The sequence below is a fragment of the Bos grunniens genome, chromosome 19 (genome assembly GCF_055505025.1).
Source record: "Bos grunniens cultivar Pamir isolate PY7600 chromosome 19, Bosgru_T2T1.0, whole genome shotgun sequence".
Lineage (NCBI taxonomy): Eukaryota > Metazoa > Chordata > Mammalia > Artiodactyla > Bovidae > Bos > Bos grunniens.
The window spans coordinates 43,523,024-43,550,850 of NC_141183.1; the positions used below are offsets into that span (position 1 = coordinate 43,523,024).

Below are 27,827 nucleotides of genomic sequence, written 5' to 3' on the forward strand. Positions count from 1 at the left end.
TTAAACAAAAGAGCAGTTCTTTTAAAATAAAACTTTTATTCATTTTAAAAATTATATTTATTTATTTTTACTTTTGGCCATGCTGGGTCTTTGTTGCTACACAGGCTTTTCTGTAGTTGCAGCGAGTGGAGGCTACTCTCCAGTGGTGGTGCGCAGGCTCCTCATTGCGGTGGCTTCTCTTACTGCCAACCACGGGCTCTAGGGCTTCAGTAGGTGCAGCATGTGGGCCCAGTGGTTGTGGCTCCTGGGCTCTGGAGCACAGGCTCTGTAGTTGTGGCGCTCAGGCTTAGTTTCTCTGGGGCATATGGGATCCTCTCGGGATCAGGGACCTTACCTGCATCTCCTGCATTGGCAGGTGGATTCTTTATCACTGAGCTACCAAGGCAGCCCAAGAGCAGCTGTCTTGAATCTCTGTCACAACCCTCCCAATCTGCCCCCAGTTTTGCACCACCACCCCCCTTTCCCTGAGGTGGAAGCTCACCCTTTTCCAGCCCCTAGTAAAACCTCTTGGTTCTGCTAATCATGACTAAGGTTAGGTTAAGTCACTTCAGTCGTCTCCGACTCTGTGCGGCCCCATAGACGGCAGCCCATCAGCCTCCCCCGTCCCTGGGATTCTCCAGGCAAGAACACTGGAGTGGGTTGCCATTTCCTTCTCCATAATCATGACTAATGGGGTCCAAACTGGGTGGAGGCTGTAGGGGGCACCCTCTCCAGGCTGGCACCCACCAGAACCTCACCCATCCCAGTTCTACCCCACCTCTAAGCCTTCACCCCCGGGTGCACTGTCCACTCTCCTGTGCAGCTCACCCTCCCATTTCAGGAAGCAGCCTCCCTTCTGAGACTTTGAGGAGATAAGAAAGTCACAGTTTGAGCCCCCGAGGGGCCTAGGCTGGGATTGAGGACTCTAACCCCTAGAGCTTCCCTCGGCCTAAAGACCAAAGCAAAGTGAAAGCAGCAGGGGGATTAATATCCCTTTCTCCCACCTTCTCCAGCCTCCTAACGCACCTATTTTCTACCCTGCCAGGTTCTTCCTTAAAACACATGGCTTGGGACTTCCCTGGTGGTCCAGTGTTTAAGAATCTGGCTTCCAACGCAGCGGGTGAGTTCAATCCCTGGTCAGGGAACTAAGATCTGACATGCTGTGGGGCAACTAAGCCTGGGTACCACAATGAAAGATCTAGCATGCCACGAGAAAGATCCTGCGTGCAGTAACTGAGACCCAACGTCGCCAAATAAACAAATAAATATTTTTAAAAACCCATTAAAAAAAAAAAAACACTTGGCTTGGTAGCTCTTTGCTAGGCCTTCTTGCTGCTACAGTTGCCTCTGGGGCTGGGGTTGGCCAGCAAGAAGGGGGGGAGGTTACCAGGGACATTCCCAGGGCCCTAGGGGACAGGGGCAGGGGAAAACTGGGTCTATCTGATGAGCCTAAAAGGTGACATTGGCTCAAGATCACACAGCACTCCACACACAGCAGCCTGGAAAGGGGATTTGAGGTCAGACCTCTCTCCAGAAGCAAGAAACACTCGCATTCTTCTAATATGTTTATCATTCATACAACAGTCACCAGACTATTGCTAGGAACTGGGGGCACGGCGTGTCAGGCAGACTGTCCTCAAGTTGTTCGGGCCTCATTGATCTCCCCTAGCAATGGGGAACTCACTACGATAGACGTTCTTGAGTCCCAGCACTGCACAAGTTCAGCTGGCAGGAGACACCCAAAGCCCCTTGCTGCCTTCCTGGAAGCCATGGGGGAGAGGGTGGGGTCCAGGCTGGGAGGGCATAGACCCCCGTCTCTGCAAAGCCCCATCTTCCTGCGGCCCAGAGCGTGTGTGCCCAGGAGCGGCTGAGCTGCTAGGCCACCTGCTCGAACCCGACCTGGGTTGACAGGCCCTTCCTTCAAAGCCCGGCTCCGCCCCTCTGTGCTACTTTATTGCCCAGCTAATGATGGTGATTAGGCTGACAGGTGCCGCCTGCCTCCGGTCTCTGCCCTCCCGCCTGCTGTGGAAGGTGATTTCTATGCACCCGGGGAAGCCTGCCCTGTGCTCTGCCAGGGCACCCACCATTGCCGCCCCCTCACCCCTCAGGCCACTTTTCATCCACCTCCTTCCCTGAGAAGACAGTCCTCATCCCCCTGGGGCTGCTTTGTGACCTCAATGCACATCTGGCCCTCTCTGAGCAGGACTGAGGGGGAATCAGGTATGAAGGGGAGCTGAGAACAGTTGGAGGGCATGTGTCCCCTAGGAAGCATGCCCATCTGTTCCCCAGCCAGGGCTGGACTGTGGGTACCCAACCAGGGTGGCAAAGAAAGTCCTAGTTTGCAAAGTGTTCTCCCCCTTGGGAGCCCACTGCATTGTGGGTAAGCCCCCGGAGGAGTCTCACCATTCTGGGGCCAGCCCGCTCCCAGTGGGGGTGGGGGCTGTCGCCTGGGGCCTTGGTGGGGTCCTAGTGTGGGTCTGGGTGGGAGCCGTGATTTATGACTGTGCTTCATGAGTGAGGAATGCCAGCCTGGGGGGCTGGGCCCCTCTCCTGACACTCTTCACTCTGCTGGATGTCTGGCATGTCCTGTCAGCATCCCCTGTCCCCTGGGGACAGCCATGTCCTCCCCCTCTACCCCACACAGCAGCCTCCTCCCATCTATGCCTCCCATCAACCCTGAACCCCCGCCAGCCCCAGCCCAGGGGGAAATCCAGAATGAAATCCTTTTTGGTTTTCTCTCTTCACAACTCAGCTCCCAATTTTACTGGGCATGAGGGAAAAAAAAAAATCTTTTTTTTTTCCCTCTGGCTGCACAAGGGAACTGGACAAGATGTTTGGAAATTTCCATCTAGGTGACCTTCCAGCCAGGAAGGGGTGTTGAGCTCCCAGCATGGATGAAGGACGTGGTAACATCCTTCCCCACCCCCACCTGACTTTGCCAGATAATGAAAACTCTGGAATTCATGAAGGCAGAGCTGGGGAAGGTAGGTTGGGAAGCAGAATGATCCAGAGTGCGGTCCGGTCCTGGACTCGGAAGGCCATGGCCGGCTCTGAACCTGTTCCTGTGAGCCTCACGTGTATGCGTCCTGCCGCAGGCTGCCATTTTGGGTGAGGGTCCAGCTTTCTGGGCCCTTAGCATGGGTCAGCCTGCCTCCCCTGGTCTGGAGGGACTGGTTTTTCCAGCTGGTGGAGGGGTCCATGAGGAGTTGGCAGGGGCAGAGGGTTTTATGTAAATGCCCAGGGAGTGCTCTGGGAACCGGGAGGCTGGTTTTCTCTAAGACACGCAGGGACTGGCAGCTCCCAATTAGCCAGGCCAGGTGATGTCAGTGCTGCTTTCCTGGGTGGCTGCGCCCACTCCGACTGGCCTTGGCAGAGGTTCCTGGCCATTACCTTCTCCCTTGGGTGGGAAGGGAGCCAAGGGGGCCGCCATCCAGGATAGATGCCAGGTCCCCTCCCAGCGTATTCCCCAACCTGGGGCCTGAACCACGTGTGGGGACCCAGTCCTGGAAAGTGCCATGAAAAACCAACCACACACTCTACAGCAAAACTTTAATGGGGCAGATATTTGAACCCTCCCCCCAAACCTGAGAGGCTGGGGAGAACTCAGTATGTTAGGCCGGTCCCAGAGACTGTTGCCATGACAACTGCTGGTAGGCTTTGCTGCCCAGGCGGCTCTAAGCCTGAGTTTCAATAAATAGAGGACAAAGGGGCCTGGTCGCCCACCAAGCTGGGGAGACAAAGAGCTGGAGTGCCAGACAGAGCAAGCTGTCATGCCTGTGACCTCACACGGGTACACGGTCAAGTGTACACACCTTGGATCATGTGCACACACACAATCCCCCCTTGCCAAACATCCTCACATGACACACCATCTTTACACACACACGTGTGTACATACACACACTTTCCTCAGACACACAGGACTGAGCTCACATGCCTCTTCCTTGCAGACACACAGGAGGTTAGATATACATGTGCCTTTCAAAGTTTGGCTTGGAGCCTGGTGTCCCCTCCCAGCTCACAAGAGTAGGAACGAGGTGGGTCTTTCTGGCTTGGGCCAGATTATCCCTCAGACTAGGGGCTAGATGTTGTGACATTTGCCTGGCTGACCCCACAGAGGCCTGTGGTGTTGGACTGGGCCCAGGAGGGGAAGCTGTGCAGGTCGAACATGGGGATGCTCCAGCTGTTGATGGCCAGTGTGATGACCAGAACCCCAATGATGTTGAGCATGAATCCCGCTCGGGCCTGGGGTGAGGAGAGCCAGTCTGAATGTGTGGGCACTGAGCTGGGCCAGCACCTATCCCTTAGGTATTCACGGGTGCTTGGAGCTCTCTTACTAGCAAAACTCTCCCTGGGAAGTCCTTTTTGGAGTCTAACCTGCGGCACAAGGCACGTCCCCACCACTGCCTCTACTCCAGTGCTGACGGGGAAGGGGCGCTCCCAGGGCCCTGAGTCCATCTCCCAGGTGTGGGTGCCTGGCCTCTCGGTGCCCCTACATTCCTCACTCCTTCTCTCCCTCTCAGTGGTCTAGGCCTGGCAGGGCCTGGAGACCCTCAAGTGGGGACCATGCCCTCCCCTCCCCCCCGTCACCCACCCCAGCGGGGTCCACTGTCAACTCCGAGGATCTCAGAGGCTTTAAGCTACTCGGTGGCCCATCAAGGTGGAAAGACAGGGCGGTGCGTGCTGAGGCATTTGAGACCCCTGCCACTCACCATGTCTGTCACTCTGAGGCCTCCGAATGAGAAGGCGATGGCGTTGGGCGGGGTGGCCACAGGGAGCATGAAGGCCAGGGAACTGGCAAGGGTGCAGGGGAGCATGACGTAGAGAGGGTGGATGCAGATGGCCTGGGACTGGAGGGGGAGACCGTGGGGCAGAGCAGGTCTCAGCCCCCCTCCCAGAGGGGAAGGCCTGACCCCCAATTCTCCTTCCCTCTCTGAGGGCCAAGCCCCACCTCCACCCCAATACACACTCTGGCCATGAGCCCACCACTTCTGCCAGAGGGCACTAGGTGACCTGGGAAGGGCCCCTTGACCTCTCTGGAGGGGATAAGTGTGCGGCCCTGCCCAGTGGGGCGTGGGAAGGGGAGGGACTCATAAAACGGATCTCAAAGGGGCTCAGGGTGCTGTCATCAAAGGCTGCGGGAACGCTCCTGGGGAAGCAGGGGCTAGGGACGCTCCAGGAAGCAATTTCACGCCGTCACCTCAGGAACGACCAGAACCGGAACTGGGCCAGGGATGTGGGGTGGGGCCCACCAGTGAGCCCCGGCAGGATACTCCAGAGGTGACGTCACCAGGGATGGAGTGAGTCAGGGGCCAGAAGGCCTTGGGGCCCAAGGTTACTGAAGAGCCTGGGGAAGGGTGGAGGCTCGGGGGTCTTTTCTCAGAAGTGAGAGGAGGGAGGGGGCAGACGGTTGCTCTGACCCTGGCTGGGATGGGCAACAGGGCTCCCTGGAGGAGGTGTGTCTCCCGGTCCAAGCTCACCATGGAGGCCAGGATGGGCAGGAAGAGTGTGGTGGTGGCCACATTGCTGGTGCACTCCGTGAAGACGGCAATCAGGAGGCAGATGATAAAGGCGATGGCAGCAGGCGGCACACTCTCCAGTGGGGTCAGCTTATCCCCCAGCCACTTCGACAGGCCCGATTCCTGCAGGCAGAGGAGGGTGGTGGGTGAGAGGCTGGGCCGCCTGGGGCTCCAGAGTCCCCGGCTGAGGCTCTGGGGAGGGTCCTGCTCTTGCCCACACCTCTCTAGAGTCTTCAGGGTCAAGGGCAGCTTGGGAGGGAATGAAGAGACCCAGCTGAAACCAAAGTCTCCCTCTCCTGCTTTTTTTAAAAATCAATTAATTAATTTTGGGTTGTGCTGGGTCTTTGTTGCTGCACGGACTTTTCTGTAGTAGCGGCAAGGGGTGGTACTCTCTACTTGAGGTGCGCGGGCTTCTCATTGCTGGTAGCTTCTCTTGTTGCGGAGCGCGGGCTCTGGGGCGCGTGGGCTTCAGTAGTACAGACTCAGCAGTTGTGGCACATGGGCTTAGTTGCTCCATGGCATTTGGGAGCTTCCCGGAGCAGGGATCGAACCCGTGTCTCCTGCATTGGCAGGTGGATTTTTTACCACTCAGCCACCAGAGAAGCCCCCTTTCTTCCTCTTGAAGGACAGTTGGATGTGGGAAGAAAGAGATGGGTAGCAAAGAGAAGGAGTCAAAGGGCTTTCTTGGGAAACGTGGGGCTTGGTGGGAGAAAAGACCTTTGGCCCCACTGACTCCTGTTCTCCCGACCTCTCTTCTGGGGGTCCCTGGCCAACTTTAGCCCTCTCCCAGCCCCCACCAGCCCAGCAGGTTGGGAAAGAAGGGACCTTGCTCCTGGCAAGGAGGGAGAGGGGGAAGGGCCCTGGTAGAAACTGGGAACAGGCTGGCAGGGGGACAGGGACAGTCACAGGGTCAGAAGAGCTCCTGTAATGCCAGACTGTAAATCCCAGGGAGCTGGGACTTTATTTTATACATCATCACCCACTTAGCACTCAACACCCATTACAGAGCTTGGCACAGTTACTGAGTGCTTGATGGTTGAACTAACCAATCCTTGACCCAGGAAAGCTCCTGTCTATGCAGTGAACGAGCTTAGCCAGAATCCCGAGGCCTAGGGGTGCAGGTTCATGATTCCCCTCTTGGTTGGAGGCTCTGCAGAATGATGACCCGGTCCCCAGAGCCTGGCTGGGTATGATCGTGGCACCCCCTGGTGGCTTCAGCCAACAAACTGCATCAACCCAGTGCCTTCCGTCCACTCCCTGGTGTTAAAGCTGAGGTGTTCTCTGTCCAGCAGGGGGTGAGGGAAGGGCCTGGGTGGTCCTGAGTACAGTCCCTGCTCACCAGAAAATCCTGCCTTCTCTTTGGCTTTGAGAACCCGACTGGGCAGAGCTCCCTGTGGCCCGTGTTTTCTCTCCCTCCCTTAGGGCTCTTACCTGTCTCTCCAGCTGCTGCAAAGGCTCTGCCCACCAGGGGGCTCCCATGTGGGGGGTCAGGGCTGCCCGGGATGGGAGAGAAGCAGGGCCCCTCTTTCCCTGTCACAGGGTCTCCCACCAACGAGGCTGCGGAGGGGATGGGGTCTCTCACCTCACTGCCCTTGGCCAGGGCAAAGCCACCACCCAGAAGGATCACGATATTCCAAGGCATTTTCTTTTTTACTATATCCCAGGTGAGGAGGGCAGGAGGGGCCTTCAGCTTCCCTGGGTTTCCTACTCCCCAAGCAGAAGAAGTTGGGTCACCAGGAGCCAACAGGCTTTCCCTCCCCTCCCCTCCCCCTGGGGGCTGTCCAAGCGGTCTTGATCAGAGCTTAATGCATGGAAGAGAGGGACCCTCAGTTCTGCCACATCTTGGCTTTGTCCCTGAGTCCCTGTGCCCTTGGCAAGTCAGCCCAGCTTCTCTGGGCTTTGTCTACTCCTGCCGAGTATGGTGGGAGTGGGCTGAGTGCCAGAAGGCAGGGTCTGCCCAGAGGCCCTTCCCTGCCCCAGGCCAGGTGCTTACCTGGTTTCTGAGTCAGCCCTGGGATCTTGGAGGGCACGATGAACATAATTACAGCAATTAAGATGGCTACTGTTCCATCGGATGTCATGCTGTGGGTGGGGCAGGGAGGGCAGGTTTAGAGGCTCAAGGCTACTCAGGGTCATGAGGGGGAGGGGGGCCTCCCTCCTGTTCTGAGTTGGGGGCCCTGCTTCCTTCCCTCCTCCCAGAAGTATTCCTCCTCCCCACAATCCTCACCTCTTCCCATTCTCATCAGAAAAAGCCAGGTTACCCCAGCCTGTGAAAAAGCCTGGTTCCCGAGTGAACCAGAGCACCACCAACAAGACAAAGAGGAAGGTGACAGCCTTTTCCGCGAAGTTTATGGGGCCCAGCAGCTTGTGCTCTCTCCGGATGACTTCGAAAGCTGCTCGCTCCTGATTCTTGCTCTGTTCCCCCAAGCCAAAGTTCTTCCGGAAGCTGCAGGTGGGGGTGGGGACAGCTTGTGAGGGCCCCCACACCAGGCAGGGGAGCAAGGGGCTCTGAGTGCCTGAGGTTTTGTTTCTTTTTGATTGTTGTTGTTTAGGCCTCAACAAGCTGCTTGTGGGATCTTAGTTCCCTGACCAGGGATTGACCTGGGCCACAGCAGTGAAAGCTCAAGTGTCAACCACTGGACCACCAGGGAACTCCCAGGAGTGCCTGTGTCTTAAAGGCTGAGACATGCAGAGGCCTCCTTAGGGTTACTAGACTAAGACTTTGATGCCCCCAACATTCTGGAAGAAAAGCAGAAGACTCTGGTTTATAAACTCTATTCATAAAGAAGGCTGAGCACCGAAGAATTGATGCTTTCTAATTGTGGTGTTGAAGAAAACTCTCGAGAGTCTCTTGGCCTGCAAGATCAAACCAGTCAATCCTAAAGGAAATCAGCCCTAAATATTCATTGTGAGGACTGATGCTGAAGCTGACGCTCCAATACTTTGGCTACCTGATGCCAAGAGCTGACTCATTGGAAAAGACCCTGATGCTGAGAAAGACTAAAGGCAGGAGGAGAAGGGGACAACAGAGGATGTGAAGGTTGAATGGCATCACCGACTCAATGGACATGAATGCAAGCTCTGGGAGATGGTGACAGACAGCTAAGCCCGGTGTGCTGCAGTCTGTGGGGTTGCAAAGAGTTGGACACGACTGAGTGACTGACAACTGGTTTGTCAGGGCTCTTATTTAGCAGAGGGGCTGGTAGGGGGTGGGGCTTCCCTGTACTTGGCCCTGCGCCATCTGTCTCACTGACCCCTCCATGCTTCCAGGAGTTTTCTTGTGCTGAGCTTTCCCTTGCTCAGAGTGAGAAGGCCCCAGAAGCCTGGACGCTGTGCTTCCTTCTGGCCCTGACTCATCACTCCTCTCCTCCAATAACTTTTCAAGAAATCCTCCCCTCCCTCTCCTACTGCTTCTGGGCGCCCTCTGCCAGCCTGAGCCCCACCCACACTGTCCAAAGAAGCACAGGGGTCTGCAGCCTGTTCCACATGCACTGGTTTAACTCACGTTGATGTTTAACTCTTTGCTTGGGCAAATCTCAACTCCCCTGCTGGACTGTGAGTTCCTTGGGGGCAAAAATCATGTTTCACACATGTTTAAATCCTTTATGGTGCTTGGCACTGTGCTGGTCTCTTTGACTAACACTTTGCTTTGTATCAGCCCCAACCCCAACCCAATTTCCCTGCACCTGCCCAAGCAATGTTATAGCAACGATGCTTTAAAACTTTCAGTGACCACCCCCTGCCTGGGTAGGAAGGACAAATAACAACTTATATCACAGTAACACTCATACCACCACTCCTAGGTTGGACTCATAGCAGACATCATTAATAAATCCCAGACTCGATTCCTACTGAGCCCCAGCAAGGTCTCATGTGATTTTCAACTTGGAGCTCTAGTGACAAGGGCTGGAAGTCAGAATAAAACCTCCTTACTACTCTTGGCCTCAAGAACAAGGTGGCACATAAGATTCCCCCATAATCTCTCCCTGCCTTCTTCTCCAGATGTGTATCCTGATACTCCTTTTTTAAAAACAATTACATTTTTTCTTTTGCAATTAATGTTTTTTCTTTTGTGGTTAAAAAAGTATTTTTTGGCTGCATCCGGTCTTAGTTGCAGCATGTGGGCTTCCTTCTGGTTGTGGTGGCTAGGCTGCCCAGCAGCATGTGGGACCTCAGTTCCCTGACCAGGGACAGAACCTGTGTCCCCTACATTGGAAGACAGATTCTTAACTACTGGACCACCAGGGAATCCCCCTGATTCTCCTTTTTTTGCTCTTTATGTTTCAACCACACAGAACTGGAGTTTCCCCAAACCCAGCATGTTCTTTCTTGCCTCTTTGTACAAGCTATTCCTGCTGCTGAATGTCTTTACTTCATCTTCTACCTGGCTGACTTCTAACTCAGCAAGATTCAGTTCCGGTGTCACCTCTGCCAGGGGCCTTCTGGAGTCTCTGCTCTCCTGGGCTGTATTCCCACAGCACCTAGGCTTCTGTCTGTCACTGCCCCCACCTTGTCATCACCCCTTAGATGGTGAGCTCCAAGGACAAGGCCTGTGCCTAGCGCTTGCAGTGTTTTCAGGACCAGGCACACAGTAGGAGCACAAGCGTCAGCACTTCTATAACTGACAAGCTCGTAGCGTGCACTCCTTCAGCACCTGCGAGAGGGCTGTGGGTCATTATGGAGTGGGACCTGGCCTGGGCACCAGAAGATCTGGTTTTCAGTCCCAGCACTGACATGTCTAGCTACAGACCATGGCCCGAACCTCAGTTTGCTTATCTAATAAATGGGATAATACTCTCCAATCATTCCCTCCAATGGGGGACCAAGGGCATAGAAGGACCTTGGGAGGGAGAGGTTTGCTCACTGAGATGGTGATTATGTCCTTTCCCAAAAGGCTACCTGGGTACCCAGCTGGGCGCTCCCAACGGGTAAGGGCTGGCACCTGGGCATCTCTTCCCCTTTCTGCCACTTACTCGAATCCTAAGAAGAGGATCTGTAGCCACACCCAGGAAAGCAGCAGTAAGATGATCATGGCAGGGAAGGCAAAGCCGAACCAGGAGGCGAAGTTCACCACGTTGCCATTTCGGGGGAAGATCCTGAAGGGGAATAAGGGCTGCTGTGTGGCATTGCCTGGTGACAAGCCAGCTCCCTTTGTCCCCCAGTCAGAATGCAGACCCTCTCCCCCTCGATCACTCACGAGTTGACCTGGCCTTGCAGCACCAGGTTGGGGGTGGTGCCGGTCAGGGTGGCGACGCCCCCGATGCTGGCCGAGTAGCACACACACAGGCTCAGTCCCTGGCTGAAGCGGAGCTGCTCCTTGTTCTGCTGTATCTTGGACTCCGAAGGAGTCGGTAGAGCAGGGCAATCCTGCTTGTTGTCTGGGAACAAGGGAGAGCTGGGGTCGGGAGTGGGTGCAGGGCCAGATTCGGGGAGCATGGCAGGGTCTCCATGGCCTCTGAGGTACCTTGTCACTTAGCAGCCTAGACCCAGGCTGGGGGGAGGGCCGAGGCTGCCCCCAGGTCTGGAAGGACAGGCACTCCCTGGGGTCTCAGGATGGAGTGACCCTCGGATACCACCTGGCCCAACCCCTCTCAGGAGAGGGAAACTGAGACACAGAGAAGGGAAGAAGATTATCCAAGCTGCACAGGAAGAGTGGAGCCCGGACCCCTGACAGCCCACCCAGGCTCCTGCTCTCGGCCTGCCAGGGTCACTTAGCATCTCGGTTTGCCCAGGACTGAGGGAATTCCCAGCCTGTGGGACTTTTCATTTCAAAACCAGGAAAAATCTCAGCCCACCAGGACAAGCTGGTCACTGAACTTCTTGCTTCCCTCTTCTGTCCCAAAAGTTGCCAAGATATGGATTTCCCTGATGGTCCAGCGGTTAAGACTCTGTCCTCCAAAGCAGGGGCGGGGGGGGGGTGTAGGATCAATCCCCAGTCAGAGAACTAAGGTCCCACATGCCGTGGGGGTGTGGCCAAAAATTTAAAAAAAAATCGGTGTTCAGATGACTCCTCCTATCATGAACATCATCTCAGACCTTCCCCAAGAGGGGTTTGGGACAGGGCCTGGCCTCACCTTTCTCATCAAGCTTGGTCTCTTCCTTCTGTTCCTGGAGTTCAAAGGCAGGGTTGTGCCTGCCCTCCTCAACATCCCTGTCTGTGGGCATCTTGTGCAGCTGCTCCAGAACGGCGTGGGCTATGGGCAGCATCATGGCGGTGGTGGCCGTGTTGCTGATCCACATGGACAAGAAGGCCGTAACCAACATGAAGCCCAGAATCAGCCTGGCGATGGACAGACCCACACACTGGTGTTCCAGCATTCCTGCAGGGGCTGGCGGCCCAGAATGCCCACACCCCAGGCCCTCCCGTCTTGGTCTGTGGGGACTCACAGGGCGGGCCGCACCCCGATGATGAGGAGCACACGGAGGGCGATGCGTTTGTGCAGATTCCAGGTCTCCACGGCAAGGGCCACCATCATCCCCCCAATGAATAGGATGTTGGTGTCTTTCAGGTACTCAAGGCTGACCTGCGTGGGGACAGGGCTTACAGGGTGCTGACGCTGCTATTTCTGCCAACAGAAAGAGGTTGGTTCCCTGGGCTCTTGGACCCAAATGGAAATGGTCTTTGGATCCCCCATTGTTGCATATTAAGCAGTTTCCTCTCTTTCTGATTAACCCGTTCTCCCGTCAGCAATGACTGAGAGATCGTCCAGCCTGAATCCTTCCATGCTTAAAACCACTGACTGGGAGAATTTAATGCTGTTTCAGAATCTAAAGTTGTGGTTCTCTGTGGTCCCTGGGTCAGCATCATCACTGGCCTGGAACGTGCTAGAAATGAAATGCTTAGACCCTGCCCCAGATCTATGAAATCAGAAACTCTGGGGTGGTGCCCAGCAAAATCTTTGTTTAACTGGCCCTGCAGGTGATCATGGTGCATGCTCAAGTTTCAGAACCACCGAATTAGAAGGAGACAGACTCTTTGGCTGGCTATCAAGCCCCCTTTCCCTCCCTAGCCTAGGCCTAATTGCTTCCACTTTGAATTAACTCTTGACACCAACTGTGCCCCTGGCATTTCTAGAATGCCTTCTTCCTGGTCTTCTAGCTGACTCCTCCCTCTGTGCTCCCCGACCTGCCAGGCAGAGGCAGGGACCCATCTTCCATGCGCTCTGCCTCTGATGAGGTTTCTTCCATCATCACCATCCTAGGGCAGACCCCTCCATCCTTGGGAGCATGTCCTCCTGTGAATGGGGAGGCTTACCGTGGAAGCAGTCATTATGCCCATCATGGGGAACATGATGACGGGGAGGAAGGCAGTGACGGCCAGCGGTAGCGCCTCGGTGCACCAGAGCAGCGCCATGAGGATGATGGTGTAGGCACAACAGGCTTCCTGCAGGCAGGAGGGGAATAGCAAGCTATTGGAGGGGGCAGGTCTGTATCTCAAAATCACATCATTTCCTGTCCCCAGAGGAAACAGACCATTTGCAACAGTGCAGGGAGACCCTGTAAAACTCACAGCCCTTGATTCCCAAACCCAAGTTCTCATTTAAAAATGGGGATAGGGACCTCCTTGGCAGTCCAGTGGTTAAGAATCTGTGCTTCCCCTGCAGGGGGTACAGATTCAATCCCTGGTTAGGGAACTAAGATCCTTTGTGCCATGCAGTGTGCCCCCCCAAAAAAAAACTAAAAATGGAAATAGAAAGCAAAGCACTGACCACCTTGTATTTAGCCCTGGGGAGTCTAGACATTATAATCCATCTGTTGAATATAATCCTATCCCCTTGGGGATTGCAGGGGGCTTGGATGAGGAGTCTTAAATGAGATGGGGGGCTCATCTCAATGAAACCGGGGCCTGGGAATTGTGGAGCACCGCCTGGAGCTCTGACCTCCCCTCCTTTATCAAGAGTCTATAAGAATACATCTATTTGTATGACGCTTAAATAGTAATTGTTCCTTCTGCTAGCAGGTGAGTTCCATGAGAACAGAGTCAGTTTTGCAGCATCTGGATCCTCGGAGTTCAGAACCCAGGAGGCTTCAGACCAAATCTTTTCTGAATGATTCACTAATCATTGAAAAGTTTTGGGAAAGGCAGGAGTCTCCTTCCAAGTGATCCTGGCATGACCACTGCATTGCACAACTCCAGGAGGTGTCCTTCACATTTCTAGCATATGTGAGGGGCTTCCCTCATGGTCCAGTAGCTAAGACTCCAAGTTCCCAGTGCAGGGGGCCCAGGTGCTATCCCTGGTCGAGGAACTAGATTCCACATGCCAGAACCCAGAGTTCACATACTGCAACTTAGAGATCACAGGCCACAGCTGAAAGATTGGGACATGACAATAAAGACCCCGAACACGACAAATGAAGTTCCGGTGGGCTGCAACTAAGACCCAGAGCAGCCAAATGAGTAAATAAACATTAAAAAAAAAAAATAGAATATCTGAAAAGTTCCACCATCCCTGTGTTGTACGGAGAATTGTGGAGTAAACCCTGAGTCATGGCTTTGTGAGTCTTGGGGTACCAGAGGCCCCCCCTTTCCCTCAGGAAGCTCCCAAAGCTAGGAAGGCCTGACTTCAGGCCTGGTAGGGGACCTAGAGCAGGAAGTCGGCCAACCAAGACATCAGGGGCCCACCCACCTTTACGGGGCCTCTCTGCAGGCCAGGGGAGGGAGGGCAGGCAGGGGAATCATTAGCCAGAAGGAAGCCTCCAGGAGGGGTACTTGGATCCAAGCCTTCTCAGGGGCACCTGCTCACTCTTTGTTTGCCAAAGGAAGGGGCTGCCTGCTCGGACAAAGCGGCTGGGGGGCCCCTCCTCTCTTACCTGTCTCAGCTGCCCTGCCCCTCTTGCCCTCTCCACCTGGTATGGGCTGGGCTCCCCCCTTATACCTCAGGCCCTTAGTACCCTGAGGTTGGAAGGAAGGTCTCAGGGAGAGGAAGCTGCTGTTTACTGAGTAACTTCTAGGAGCTGGGCGTTTTCAAGTTTGTAGTTAGAGCCACTTTTGAACTGTGATGTTGGAAAAGACTCTTGAGAGCCCCTTGGACTGCAAGCAGATCAAACCAGTCCATCCTTAAAGAAATCAGTCCTCAATATTCATTGGAGGGACTGATGCTGAGGCTGAAGCTCCAATATTTTGGGCACCTGATGGGAAGAGCCGACTCATTGAAAAGACCCTGATGCTGGAAAAGATAGAAGGCAGGAGGAGAAGGGGGTGACTGAGGATGAGATGGTTGGATGGCATCACTGACTCAAGGGACATGAGTCTGAGCAAGCTCTAGGAGATAGTGAAGGACAGGGAAGCCTGGCATGCTGCAGTCCATGGGGTCGCAGAGTCAGACACGACTGAGCGACTGAACAACAACAAGTTATAGCCACGGGTGGGTGTGGTGGTCTCATGTTATAGAGGACCTCCAGGGGGTATGTGGCTTGCTCATGGTCACAGAACCAGGGAGGGGCAGAGCCGGGTGGGAACCTAGGCAAGGTATCCAGGATTGCACAATTCCCAGAGCACTCCCTGTGGAGTCATATCAGTGGCAGGCCAGGGGGTGGTGTGACACGTAGCCTGCACACTAAGTATCTCTGATGCCAGGCTCACTTTTTTGTCCATGAAACGTCCACCACCTTTCTCCCCCGGACATAAACTCATTGGCACAGTGGGTGGGGAATGCCTTGATCCTTGAGCAGAGACTTACACCTCTTCCTCCCCTAGCTGGAGGTAGATTCTGCTGAAATCGCTGTTTCTTCAACCATTTTCTCAGTTACACTGATGTCATGGCCTGTTACCCATCCTCCCCCGCAGACTATGGGCAGGCCAGCTCCTCTGGACCCTAGTGTGGCCCCCACCCCCTAGAATTCTTTGGCCAGAGACGAGGAGGGGAGCTGGGGTGGATGATTCCGCTGATTCAAGAAGATAGCTTTGTAAAAAACAACAGCATAGCTATCGTTGAGGTCTCCTCCATGGACATCGTGATCTCCACGCTTCAGGTTGTTCCAATTTCACATTTAGTTGCTCTGTGATTTAGAAATGACTATTGTTCTCCTTCAGAGAAGGCAATGGCACCCCACTCCAGTACTCTTGCCTGGAAAATCCCATGGATGGAGGAGCCTGGTAGGCTGCAGTCCATGGGGTCGATAAGAGTTGGACACGACTGAGCGACTTCACTTTCACTTTTCACTTTCATGCATTGGAGAAGGAAATGGCAACCCACTCCAGTGTTCTTGCCTGGAGAATCCCAGGGACGGGGGAGCCTGGTGGCTGCCGTCTATGGGGTCACACAGAGTTGGACATGACTGAAGTGACTTAGCATAGCATAGCATAGCATTGTTCTCCTTTCACAGATGAAGAAATAAAGGTGCCAGTAAATTAAATATTTCAAAGTCACACAAATCAGTGAAGAATCCAGACTGTCTGGTTCTTGAGCCCCAGGGTTTTGCCTTCTGCCTTGAGCTTGACGCCTTGCAGGTAGGGGGTGTCCTTCAGTCTTGAGCTTGCTGTGGCTAGCAGGGTGAATGGGCGTGAGTTAGAGCCCAGGATCGAAACAGAACCATTTTCACTGGGGCCTGCCACTTCCCCTTGCCTGGCTCTGGGCAAATTGCTTCAATTCCAGGTCTCCTTTTGCACCCTCCAAAGGGAGCTGTGAGTACCAGTGTGTCGAACCTATGGCTTCTGTACTTTACAACTTTCCTGCATCCCTCTCCGTATCTGTGTGTCTCTGGGTCAAAACCGGGTTCAGAGTTCCATTTGGCAGTCTTCCCTGGCCCTGGTGGCTCTGGGCCTGTGTTCCCATCCCGCCCTCCCAGGCAGTCAGTCCAGCTGTAGCATAACTCACTGACCTGCTCTTCCTGGATCATGGGGCTCTTAACTTGGGCGTGGAATGCCAAGGGTCCATGAAGCTGGGTGGGAAAACTATTTCCTCTTTTAGCTAACATCTAACTAAGGTTATGAACACAGGCAACACAACTGTAGAGCTGGTTTTTTTTTGTGGCCGTGCCTCTAGGCTTGAAGGATCTTAGCTCCCCAACCAGGGACTGACCCGGGGCCTGTAGTGGTGAAAGCGCACTGAGTCCTAACCACTGGACAGCCGGGGAATTCCCCAAACCAGACAACTGTTGATGGTACTAATGACCATTTAGTCAAGGATATTCGATTGTGATTGTCAGTTGTTAGGGACCTGCAGAGATCAGTGGCTACAATGATCTCAAAAATGCATCTCAAAATATTGTTTACATCCATCTCTATCTTGAAATTGTGGTAGTGATTATATCAACACCAGATCTTATTTAATGCTTTAATAAGGAAACACTTATATTTCTGAACTGTAATTAATTTTTTTATACTTTTATAACCATGTTCCAAAATGATTGGTTTCCTTCTCCATCCCATACACTTTATTTTGTGCATTTCAAAGCAATATTCTGAGAAGGGCCCAGAGTCTTCACCAGGCAGTCAGTGACATTCCTGGCTCAGAAATGAGAACAGAACCCAGGGGATCCTTTCTCTTTGGTCCCTCAATGTGTCTGATTCCAAGGTCTGCATTCCCCTGCTTTAGAAGTGAGGAGTCGGGGGACTTCCCTGATGGTCCAATGGTTGAGAATTCACCTCCCAAAGCAGGGGATGTGGGTTCCATCCCTGGTTGGGGAGCTAAGATCTCACATGCTGTGGGGCAACCCAGCCTGCGCACCGCAACTACGGAGCCCATGAGCTCTAGAGCCTGTGCTCCCAAACTAGAGAAAGCTTGTGTGCCACAACAAAGACCCAGTGCAATAAGAAGAAAGCAAAAGTGGGCAATTGGGAGTCAGACTTGGCCTCCCAGGCCACCTTATACCCTCTGCCTTGCTGCCATCTCTATACACCTTGGGCTGGCCAAGCTCAGATGGTGGCCTATGGCATGGGACCCAACTGTCTTACTCCTCAACCTGCTGCACTGCTCAGCTCCACAGGTTTCAGGTATATATTCTCTTTTTTTTTTTTTTTACACCCTTAGTCCCCCTACCTCTTCTGCATAGCACTCATTACAATCTGTACTTAAACATTTGCTCTCACAAATTTCTTATGATGAATATCCATCTTTGCCATCAGACCGTACTCTCTAGGGAGCAGGGTCTGGATCTGTTTGTGCTCACACCAGCAGGGTGTCTAGCACCTCTATGGAGTTGCCACTGGATGAATGAGTGGATGAATATCAGGCACTGGGGCACAGACATAATTCAGGCCTGGCTCCAGCGCTCAGGGAGTCTGAGTGCCCTACGTGGGCTGGTTCATAGTCATGGCGGATTGCCTGCCTGGCAAAACCAACAGCGAGCAGATGAGATAAATGCTCAGATGGCTTCCAAACCCCAAGGCTGGCAACTTGCTTCTTTTGTGATAGGAAACAAAAGTCAGAGGTCAGAAAACCTGAGTGCCCAGGCCCAGCTTTACGGCTGCATGTCCTTGGGCAAGCTATTTAACATCTCTCAGCTTTGGGTTTTTTTTTTTAAATAAGAAATATTGAACATTTCCAACTGTATACACATTGCTCTCTTTTATGAAGTGTCCTTATCTACCAATAGAGATAAGAGAAACACCCACTTTGCTGGGTTATTATGAGGATGTAGGATTTGACCATGTAGGTTTCAGCTGTAAAGAACTGCGGATGACAGTGAGCAGGTGGCCTGGGTTAAACTTGGCAGAGAAACGTGCTCCTGTGCTGCTGGGGAACCAGGGTGGATGCATGAGGTATAAATAAAGATGCTGGTGCCAGGGAATCTAGGGCAGACTCTGGACCCTGGGTGTGGACAGGGTGGGGACCTGAGGGCATCATGGCCTTTACCCATTACTGGCACAGAGAAGCCTAGGGCAAAAATGTCCACAATCTCAAAGATGTTACATCTTATTCCTCCTGGGGATTGAAGGTTAACCCAAGGGCAGGCTACTCCCACTGCTCCTCTGCCCCTGGCAAGTAGGGATGCTGCGGGCAGGGAGCACTACTGGGTCTAGGGAGAGAGGCGAGGTCCTGGGTGGCAGCCAGCACCACTGCAAAGGGGAGACCAAAGAGTGGGGTCCCAGAGAAGGGGCCCCTTCTCTGAGCCTCCTTCTGTCTGGGCTGAGGAAGGCTTCCAGAGAGAGCAAACTGAGTGGGTGCTGAGGGATAAATAGGAGTTTGGTGGGTGGGGGAAAAGTGTCAGCATGAGGGAGTGGGCACAGAGGAACAGAACGAGGCACAAATGATCACATACATTCTTGTGGGGGAAGGGATCAAATGCTCAGGAAGAGTCTCATTTGCCCTGAGAGGAATATAGGACTTTATCTGGAAGACAAAGGTAAGAGGGGGAGATCCTTGCAGGACTGTAAACAGAGAGAGTGACGTGGTCAGGTCGGTGTGTCTATTAAAAGATCACATGGAGGCTGCATATGTGATTTTTTTAAAATGTCTGTAAGTATTTGTATACACATAGGAAAATCTCTAATTCGAGAATTCTTACCCTGTTTTTGTACCAGGATCCCCTTGGCAGCCTGATGAAGCCTTCCAGCTCCTTCTTGGAATAATGTTTTTAAATACATTAAATAAAATGCACAGGATCACAAAAGAAACCACTTATATTGAAATACAGTTATTAAAATATGAAAAATGGGCAAGATAGTAACATAATGTGACGCTTAACTAGTAAGCTCTTCACTGGCTAGTGGCTACTGTAATTTCAAAGTCATGATGAACGTCAACAGTATGTCAAGGTCCTGGCAATAGCTCTCATACGATTTGAAAATATCTGTGATTCCTGTGGGTGGCAAACTCAAAAATATTGTTCATCCTATGGTGGCTTGATGTCTACATTCATCACAGAAGAAAATGCTTAATTCTTTCATGCTTTTGGACTTTGTACAATGTGCACGTATCACCTAATTAAATAAATCAATCGCCTCAAGATAAAAATAGGGGGCTTACACCTGCAACAGTGTGGCAGATGGATCAGCAGCCATGGAAGCTGGGAGTTGACAGGTGGCCAGGCTGGGCTGTCCAGTGGGGAGATGACAGGGGCACAGAGAAGGTCATGGCAGCGTAGATGGACAGGGAGGACAGACTTCAGAGATAGCAGGAGGTGGAAGGCAGAGGGTCTGGGTGATGGCTGCTGGGCTAGGTGGGAGGGGAAAACTCTAGGTGCCTTTCCTGGGTGTCTAGAGACACAATGACCCTGAGGAGAGGAGCCATGTGGCAGGACTTGGGGAAGGAGGATCAGAGTGGTGTGTGTGTGTGTGTGTGTGTGTGTGTGTGTGATATTCCAGGAATATTAGGCCCATCCAAATGCCTAAAACTTTTGAGAGACTAAACATAAGAGGCAACCGTGGACAGTCCTTAGGCAAACATAAGTCCTTCAGTCTCTGTAGCCACAGTCCTGTAGCCAAACCACAATCTCCATAGCAACTGGCCCCCACAAGGCAGGATTTGCTCAATGACTTGCCAGTCTCTTTAATTTTGCAGGCTGCCCCTACGCCCGCCACTTGCTACCACCACTTCCAACTCAGGACCAACCAGTGAAAGCCATATTTGATTTCTAAACAATCAGAGAGGATGCCCTGCTTCCAGTTAGCCTTCCTGCAATGTCCCCCTAACAGCACCCTCCAGTCAGGGCACACCTGAAGCCTTACCTCTCTCCACTCTAAAGCATCCCCGCCCCTTGCCTTTGAGGCTCTGCCAAAAGCAGGCAATGGAGGCTGACTACCTTCTCTCCTCTGCCTGATCTCATTTGGCTGATCTTTGTTTATTTCTGTGCCTTCATGTGAATGCCTTTGTTGCATCATCTTCTGCTTTAAGAGGCCAAAGGGAAGAACAATGGGTCTGGGTGTCAGAGACAACAAAAGTGGGGGGAAGAGTCCTGACATCAGAGTTTGGACCAGGGCCAGATCTGCTTGTGTCCACTCAAGAGCAAACCAGCAGGTAAGAGATGAAGAGAAGCGAAGCGTTCCCACACTCCTCCGTGCATCTGATCCCCACAACAGCCCTGGGCAGCGCTGTTGGATTCTGTTCAGGAAACTGTTCTGCTAAAGTCTCTCTGGTTTTCCCATGCCTGACCTTCATTTAGCAGGTGCTGGAAGTGAGGACGATTTGGTAATCTGGGGGCAAATTTCGAATTGGGGAACCTTCTATCTCTTCCCTAGGAATCGCCCTGGCTTTGGAGGTTGGCTCCTACTCTCATGACCTTCAGAGGTCACAAACCTGACTCCGCATAGTCCAGGGCTGATCAGGGACCACATTTCACTGCCCTAGGGGACACGCCTTGCCTTCCTGTTTCACTGGTGGGAACACCAAGGTCTTCATGAATAGAAGAAGTAAGTACATCTTCATGAATAGAAGAAGAAGTACATCTATCGGTGTAAGTCAGGTATCCACACAGTGCCCGAAATGCTGTGTTGTGTTTTCTTGTTGCTTAGTCACTAAGTTGTACTCTTTGCGACACCATGGACTGTAAACTCACCAGGCTCCTCTGTCTATGGGATTCTCCAGGCAAGAATACTGGAGTGGGTTGTCATTTCCTTCTCCAGGGGATCTTCCTGACCCAGGGATCAAACCCACATTTCCTGCCTGGCAGGTGGATTCTTTATCTCTGAGCCACCTAGGGAGCCCCTTTTGTGTTTCCTAGGGGCGTGGAATTCAGACAAGGAGCAGAAGGGACAGGATGTTTACCGAGCCCTGGGTGCCAGGCAGTCTACCCACACAGGTCATCTCGTTTAGTTGGGACAGCAGCCTCTTAGAGGTGAGAGGCTTGGTAAAGTTACATGGCTGCTCATGCTACCAAGTGGATTTGGACCCACATCTATCTGGCTCCAAAAACCCCTGATTTGTTCCTGGGCTCTGCCATCTCAACCAAATCCAGGAAGTCTCAAAAGATAGAGGCAGGTCCCAGAACCGAGGTCCAAATGCTTTGCAGTTTTCAGGCCCACCATACTGGCCCATCTTTGGGGTTCAGGAATAGCTGGCAGTGAGGGTATTTTGGGCTTCCTCAGTGGCTCAGTGGTAAAGAATCCACCTTGCAATGCAGGAGCCTCAGGAAATGTGGATCCCTTGGAGGAGGGCATGGCAACCCACTCCAGTATTCTAGCCTGGAGAATCCCATAGACAGAGGAGCCTGGCGGGCAAAAGTTCATAGGGTCACAAAGAGTTGGATATGACTGAAGTGACTTAGCACCCGTGCAAGGGTATTTTAGTCACACAGCACTTAAAGTGCGCATGCTTACACATACCTACTACTCCTGAATCCTAAGAGTAAGAGATCCTAAAAACGAAAAAACCAAAAGGACTTCCCTGCTGGTCCAGGGGTTAAGACTCCATGCTTTCACTGCAGAGGGTGCAGGTTCCATCCCTGGTTCTGGAAGTTCCACATGCCAAGCAGTGTGGCCCAAAACAACAACAACAACAAAAATAAGCAAACGAAACTGCAAAGCAAGAAATCCTGCCCTCTATTCTTGCTGTAAATACAGTCTGGATTTCAGCTAAGCTCTGTCCTGGCAAACACGGTACCACAGGGAGACGGTTTTCATGAGTGGTTCTGTTGGATCCTGGGAGATATTTGCATTTTCAGCTCTAATTTGGTTGGATGGCATCATCGACTCAATGGACATGAGTCTGAGCAAACTCTAGGAGATAGTAAAGGACAGGGAAGCCTGGCATGCTGCAGTCCATGGGGTTGCAGAGTTGAACACAACTGAGGGACTGAAAAACAGCCACTCTTACTTACTGCCTTTTTGACCTCTAAGCAAGTATTTATCCCTCCTGACCCTCAGCATAAAATCCTCACTCCTTCCCTGGACCTTGCAGGGCTGAGCTTGGCTGACCTCTCCCCAGTTCTCTAAGGTCATCTGCTCACTCGGGTCTCCCTGCTGTGCTGGCCTTATTTCCTTGCCAGGCTCACCCCTGGCCTTGGGCCTTTGCACTGTGGGTTCTGCCTAGACAGCTCTTGGCCCAGAGCTGGGCTTGGCTGGCTCGTACTCGCCAGTCAGGTCCTAAGGTAAATGTCAGCACCCCAGTAGGCCTTCTCTGGTCACCCTGTCTAGAGCAGCTCCTCCCCAAGCCATAGTCACAGCCTGCTTCATGCCTTGCATTGTGTGGACAGTATGTGTTTTCTGTGTGTCTTCCTACCCCACCCCTACCCCCAGGATCGCAAGTTCCCTGAATCTTACTTTCCATCCCACTGCCCCTAAACAGTAACTGTCATGTGATACTTTTCCTGATGAATGAATGAATAGATGTAAGGTTTCCAGCACATCATTCTTAGGTATCTGGTTGCGGGGTTGGGGGAGCACTGAGATCTCAGACCCCACTGTCCCCCAACCACTAGGAACCCTCCAGCCAGTGGGTGATGGGAATTTCTAGGATTCTGTTACCAATTCTTCAAACACACTTACTATTTCCAGCCTTTGCTCCTAGCATTCTCGTCATCTGGCCTGCCCTCCACTAATGCTTCTCACTGTTGAAATCTCACTCCGCCTTCAAGGCCCAACTCAGATCCTCCCTTTCCTCAGTTGGAAGGGTTTTCTCCCTCCTCTGAGCTCCTGCAGGCTTCTGGCTATCGTCTGGGTGGCAGGAACACATGGTCCTCTAGACTGAAAGCGACTTGAAGACAGAACATCTGTGTTCCTTTTCAGCAACCCCTAGCACAGAGCAAGGACTCCACAGACATTCTAGACTGAATGACAGTGGAAGGAAGGATTGATGGCTGGGTAAACACGAGGCAGACAGCTCAAGAGGTGACACGACAGGGGATCACCCTGCATCCCTAGATAGCCTCGGCCAAGGCCAGATTCCAGTCCAGACTTTGCCTTTTTCTAGCTGGGACTTGCAGAAAATTCCTTTACCACTCAGGATTTACATGTCTGTAAAATGGAGATGGAAGTAGTAACCTCATAGTAACTCAGAGATGATTGTGAGAAATAAGTGGGTTAGTGCTTTGAAGTGCTTGGCATAATGACCAGCACATAAAAAATACTCAAGAAATGTCAACGAGTATTATATGGACACAGGTGTGAGATGAGTTTTTTCTGGGCCTCCTCCTACCCACTTCAGGGGCCAGGGGTGTGGAGGTAAGCTTGGAATTCACTGCAGAGAGCAGGGACTCAACAGGAATTGAGGACAGGGCCGTCTCTACCCACATTCACTTGTTCACTCAGTCATTTGACAAGTATTTGTTGAGCACCTACTATGTGCCAGGTGCTGAGGATTCTGCATGGAAAAAGGCAAAGTCCCTGCCTTCATGGAGGTTACATTCTAAAGTAGGGGGATCAGAGAATAAATGGGAACACATCATTTCAGAGACTGAAAGCCCTTTAAATAGCAGGTTTTTTATAAAAATGAATGATTGGGACTGCTCAGAGAAGTTTTTTCCGGGTGGATTTCAATGGACACCTAAAGAAGGAAGCCTCTGGGAGAAGAATATTCCAGGCAGGAAGATGAGCAATTTGAGGAGCAGAGAGAAAGCTAGGGAGGCTGCAGTGCTAAGTCGCTTTAGTCGTTCCTGACTCTTTGTGATCCCGCCAGGCTCCCCTGTACACGGGATTCGCCAGGCAAGAATATTGGCATGGGTTGCCATTTCCTACTCCTGGGGATCTTCCCCGTCCAGGGATCAAACCTGTGTATTTTATGTCTCCTGCATTGGCAGGCAGGTTCTCTACCACTAGCGCCACCTGGGAAGCCAGGCTGGAGAAGGGCAAATAAGAACAAGGATACAGGGAAGGAGAGGAAGGGTCTGCAGGAGTGGAGCCCTGGGGACTTGTGGCCTCCCTGACAGCTTGGATTTTAGGTTTGACAGGAAACCTATATGGGGTTTTAAGCAGGGTAGTGACATGAGCTTATGTTTGGAAAAGACCATCCTGGCATTTGGGTGAAGAACGATCTGGGGACATAGAAAACAGACTTGTGGTTGCCAAGTGGGGGTGGAGGTGGGGGAGAAGTGGATTGAGAGTTTGGGATTAGCAGATGCAAAAAGTATTATATAGAGAATGGATAAACAATAATGTCCCACTGTATAGCACCTGCAGCTATATTCAATATCCTGTGATAAATAATAATGGAAAAGAATATGAAAAAAATACATATGTACAATTGAATCACTTTGCTGTACAGCAGAAATTAACACAATATTGTAAATCAACTATTGTTGTTGCTTAGTTGCTAAGTCCTGTCCAACTCTTTTGTGACCCCCTGAGCTTTAGCCCGCCTGGCTCTTCTGTGCAGGGGATTTCCCAGGCAAGAATACTGGCGTGGGCTGACATTTCCTTCTCCAGGGGATCTTCCCAACCCAGGGTTGAACCTGTGTTTCCTGCTTGGCAGGCAGATTCTTTACCACAGAGCCACCTGAGAAGCCCCAAATCAAATATGCTTCAACTAGAAAAAAAGAGAGAGAGAGAGAATGGTCTGGGGACGGGTAGGGATGGGAGAGAAACTCTGGTGGCCTGGACCAGAGAGGAGGCAGTGGAAAGTGACTCCATTCAGTATATTTTGGGGAAATTTAGTCAACAGGACCTGCTGGTGCTTGCGGAAGTGAAGGAAAGACAGGCACCAGGAATGGCTCTGAGGCAGACGTTGAGCCTTCTCTTGATACGTAAGATCAAAAAGAGAATCAGCGGAGAGAGATGAGGGATCAGGATTGTGTTTTGAGTATGCCAAAGGCATTCTGCGTAAAAAGGAAGGGTTCGGCGGGGGGAGGTATCCCGTGTTAGTTGGGTAATTCAAGTTTGGAATTTAGAGCTGGAGTTACCAACTGGGGAATCATCAGTCTAGAGGTGCTTTTAAAGGCAGGAGAAAACAGGTCACTAGGGCAGGAGTGACGATAGAGAGAAGGAGCAGGAAAAGTAGTCAAGGGAAGAGGCAACCCAGGAGAAGCCAAAAGAAGACAGTGCAGCAAAGAGGAGGGGACTGGCTGTGACACATGCTGCTGAGTGGTCGAGGAAGGTGAGCGGGGACCAAGGGTTCCGTGACATGGATGCTGACGGGCACGCGACGAGAGCCCTCTAGGTAGGTAGAGCCTTCGGGAGCGGAGCTGTCTGAGGAGAGAGGGGCAGTGTAGACAGTCTCAGAGACTTTCTGTTGTGAGGAAGAACAGAGAAAGTGGGCATGCGTGCGGGGACTGTAGGATTAAAGGAGACTTTGTTTTTTAATGAGATTCGTATTAAGGCTTGGAGAAGGCAATGGCACCCCACTCCAGTCCTCTTGCCTGGAAAACCCCATGGACGGAGGAGCCTGGTAGGCTGCAGTCCATGGGGTCGCTGAGAGTCGGACACGACTGAGCGACTTCACTTTCACTTTTCACTTTCATGCATTGGAGGAGGAAATGGCAACCCACTCCAGTGTTCTTGCCTGGAGAATCCCAGGGACGGCGGGGCCTAGTGGGCTGCCATCTATGGGGTCGCACAGAGTCGGACACGACTGAAGTGACTTAGCAGCAGTATTAAGGCTTGTTTGTATGCTGAAGGAGAGATCAGGCAAAGACGGAAAAGTTGATGATGCAGGAGAGGAGAGGATAATTACAGGAGCAAAGTCCTTGAGAGGGACTGGTAGCCAGGGCCCCAGTGGAGGGGCTGGCCTCGCAGTTAGGACACAGGGCAGTTCATCTGAGTCAGGATAGGGGAGGCAATGTCTGTAGGCAGGAAGCAGGCGGTAGGTGGGGTGCAGGCGACAGGTGGGGTACAGCCCAGGGAAGACAGGGCCTCCTGACACATCCCACCCTCACCAGGAAGCCTGGCTTCTTGTACTGACTCGGGCTTTCCTGAGTGATGGTGGGCAGGTTACCAAATCTTTCTGGGCTGTACTTTCCTGGGGAGTAACATGGGAATCACGGCTCCTGTCCAGCCTTCCTTCTGGGGTTAACACACTTGGTTAACTCAGCCTGTTTGGAAGCCAGTCTAATGGGTCCTTATCATAGAGATGCCACTGGCTTTGGCCTGAGATGAGGGTCATCTCAAAGGTCAGCTGGGCCTTGTCACTGACCAGGAGCCGTGCCACTACCTCCCTGTTCCTTATCCTTTTGGAACACGTTGAATAAAAAGCCTGCCTCAGTTTCCCTCTCTGAGCAATTGGCTCATTGAGCAGCTGGCGGGTGGCAGGGGAGTGGGTGTGGGATGGGGCCAAGTTCAGAGCCAGGATCGGTCTCAGCCTTCCGGAGGCAGACAGCACAGGCTTTGTAGCCAGCCCACACCACCAGCTCTGCCACTGTCTATGTGACTTGCCAGAGACAGATTTCCTGTGAAACTTGTACTTCAAGGCCACCTCCACCTCTAAGTATCCTTCCCAAAGTCCTGTATTAGTTTTAGATTCATAATTTTGTCTTCTTTTACTTACTAGATGATCCCCAGGATCTGCCCTGGGATTTTGGGTGACCACTTTCCAAAATGGGAGTCAGAACCTGCTTCATAAGATTGGGGAGAGGGTTACTGGATGTGTGGTACAGGGCATGCAGCGGGGGCCTCTAATAAATGAAAGCCCAAGTTATGAGTCCTGCTGTTTGCGTGGGGTGGGCAGGAAGCAGTAACATTTCCCCCGCCATCCGAGGTGTGCATCTGTAGCGCCCACTGGCAGGATCGGCATGTACGGTTAATTCTTTCCACCCCTCCTCCGCAGGCGACTTAGCTCTTGGGATCACAGGTGAGCACCTTCACTCTCTGTTTGTACTCTTAAAATTTCACAAACTGCCCAAGGCTGGTTTTCTTCTAATCCCCTTCTTTCACTCTCCAGGCTGCTAGACCAGCTCATACTCTCCTGATCAACCCCATCGGCTTCTACCTGCACCTCCTTTATGGAGCTGGTTTTCTGCCTCCTAAGGCAGTAGATGTCAAGTGGACCTAAGCAATTCACATTGAGCTCCCACTACTGGATACCCTGCAAAAGCCGCTTTTGACCTCTTAACCCCTAAGACTCAGCAGGACCAGGAGGAGATAGCCTCAACTCCACGCTAACAGGGATGAGTGGGCTTTGCTGGTCCTAAAAATGCCCCACCCTGGGACACATGGTCCCTCCCCTGCTCCTCTGGAGCTTCCCTGTGCCCAGAATCCCAAGTCCTTACCTTGGTCGGGACGAGGATGGGCAGAGGCAGCAGGAAAATGGGTAGGAAGAATACGATCAGGTAGAAGCGATAGGCCCACAGGCCCTGCCAGCAGGTGGCCATGGTGTGGGCCCACGAGGGCTGCCTGGTCACCCTCTGGATCCAGGGAACTGCAGGACGGATGGTGTAAGCAGGCAGGCGGCTGGGCAGGCTTATATAAAGCCGCTGGAGTGTTAACCATTGACCCACCCTGGCAATCAGAGTGTTTTTGGAGTCCGGGAGGTGAGAGTAAGGAGGAGAGACCTGCAGGAAGTATAAAGATCAGAAAGACTTTAC

At 52.4% G+C, this 27,827-nt stretch overlaps 1 protein-coding gene across 5 annotated transcripts; it reads right to left on the reverse strand.

Moving 5' to 3' along the window:
- Positions 1-16: 16 nt before the first annotated feature.
- On the reverse strand, positions 17-27,679 carry SLC13A2 (solute carrier family 13 member 2). 5 transcript variants are annotated; one of them, XM_086360119.1, is made up of 12 exons: positions 27,513-27,679; positions 12,754-12,882; positions 11,886-12,022; positions 11,573-11,778; positions 10,696-10,876; positions 10,472-10,594; positions 7,726-7,944; positions 7,492-7,580; positions 7,081-7,202; positions 5,460-5,621; positions 4,692-4,829; positions 17-265 (listed from the first exon to the last, which is right to left on the reverse strand). In XM_086360119.1, the coding sequence occupies exons 1-12, from the start codon at positions 27,612-27,614 to the stop codon at positions 68-70; spliced, it is 1,806 nt and encodes a 601-aa protein (XP_086216245.1). In that variant the 5' UTR covers positions 27,615-27,679; the 3' UTR covers positions 17-67. The 5 variants fall into 5 exon arrangements, 3 of the variants coding, with proteins under 3 accessions (XP_086216245.1, XP_086216247.1, XP_086216246.1); XM_086360121.1 differs by having other exon boundaries at positions 17-343; XR_015148178.1 differs by lacking the exons at positions 17-265; positions 7,081-7,202 and adding exons at positions 3,512-4,224; positions 6,930-7,055.
- Between the last annotated feature and the right edge of the window lie 148 nt (positions 27,680-27,827).

What these genes read in the sequence shown, in the direction of transcription:
- SLC13A2 (XM_086360119.1), bottom strand. Translation starts at nt 27,614, where the DNA reads ATGGCCACCTGCTGGCAGGGCCTGTGGGCCTATCGCTTCTACCTGATC. An exon ending in GACCAAGCTTGATGAGAAAG is followed by an intron (nt 10,877 to 11,572) that starts GTGAGGCCAGGC and finishes CCTTGTTCCCAG; the next exon opens with ACAACAAGCAGGATTGCCCT. An exon ending in GCCTCAGAGTGACAGACATG is followed by an intron (nt 266 to 4,691) that starts GTGAGTGGCAGG and finishes CCACAACTACAG; the next exon opens with AGCCTGTGCTCCAGAGCCCA.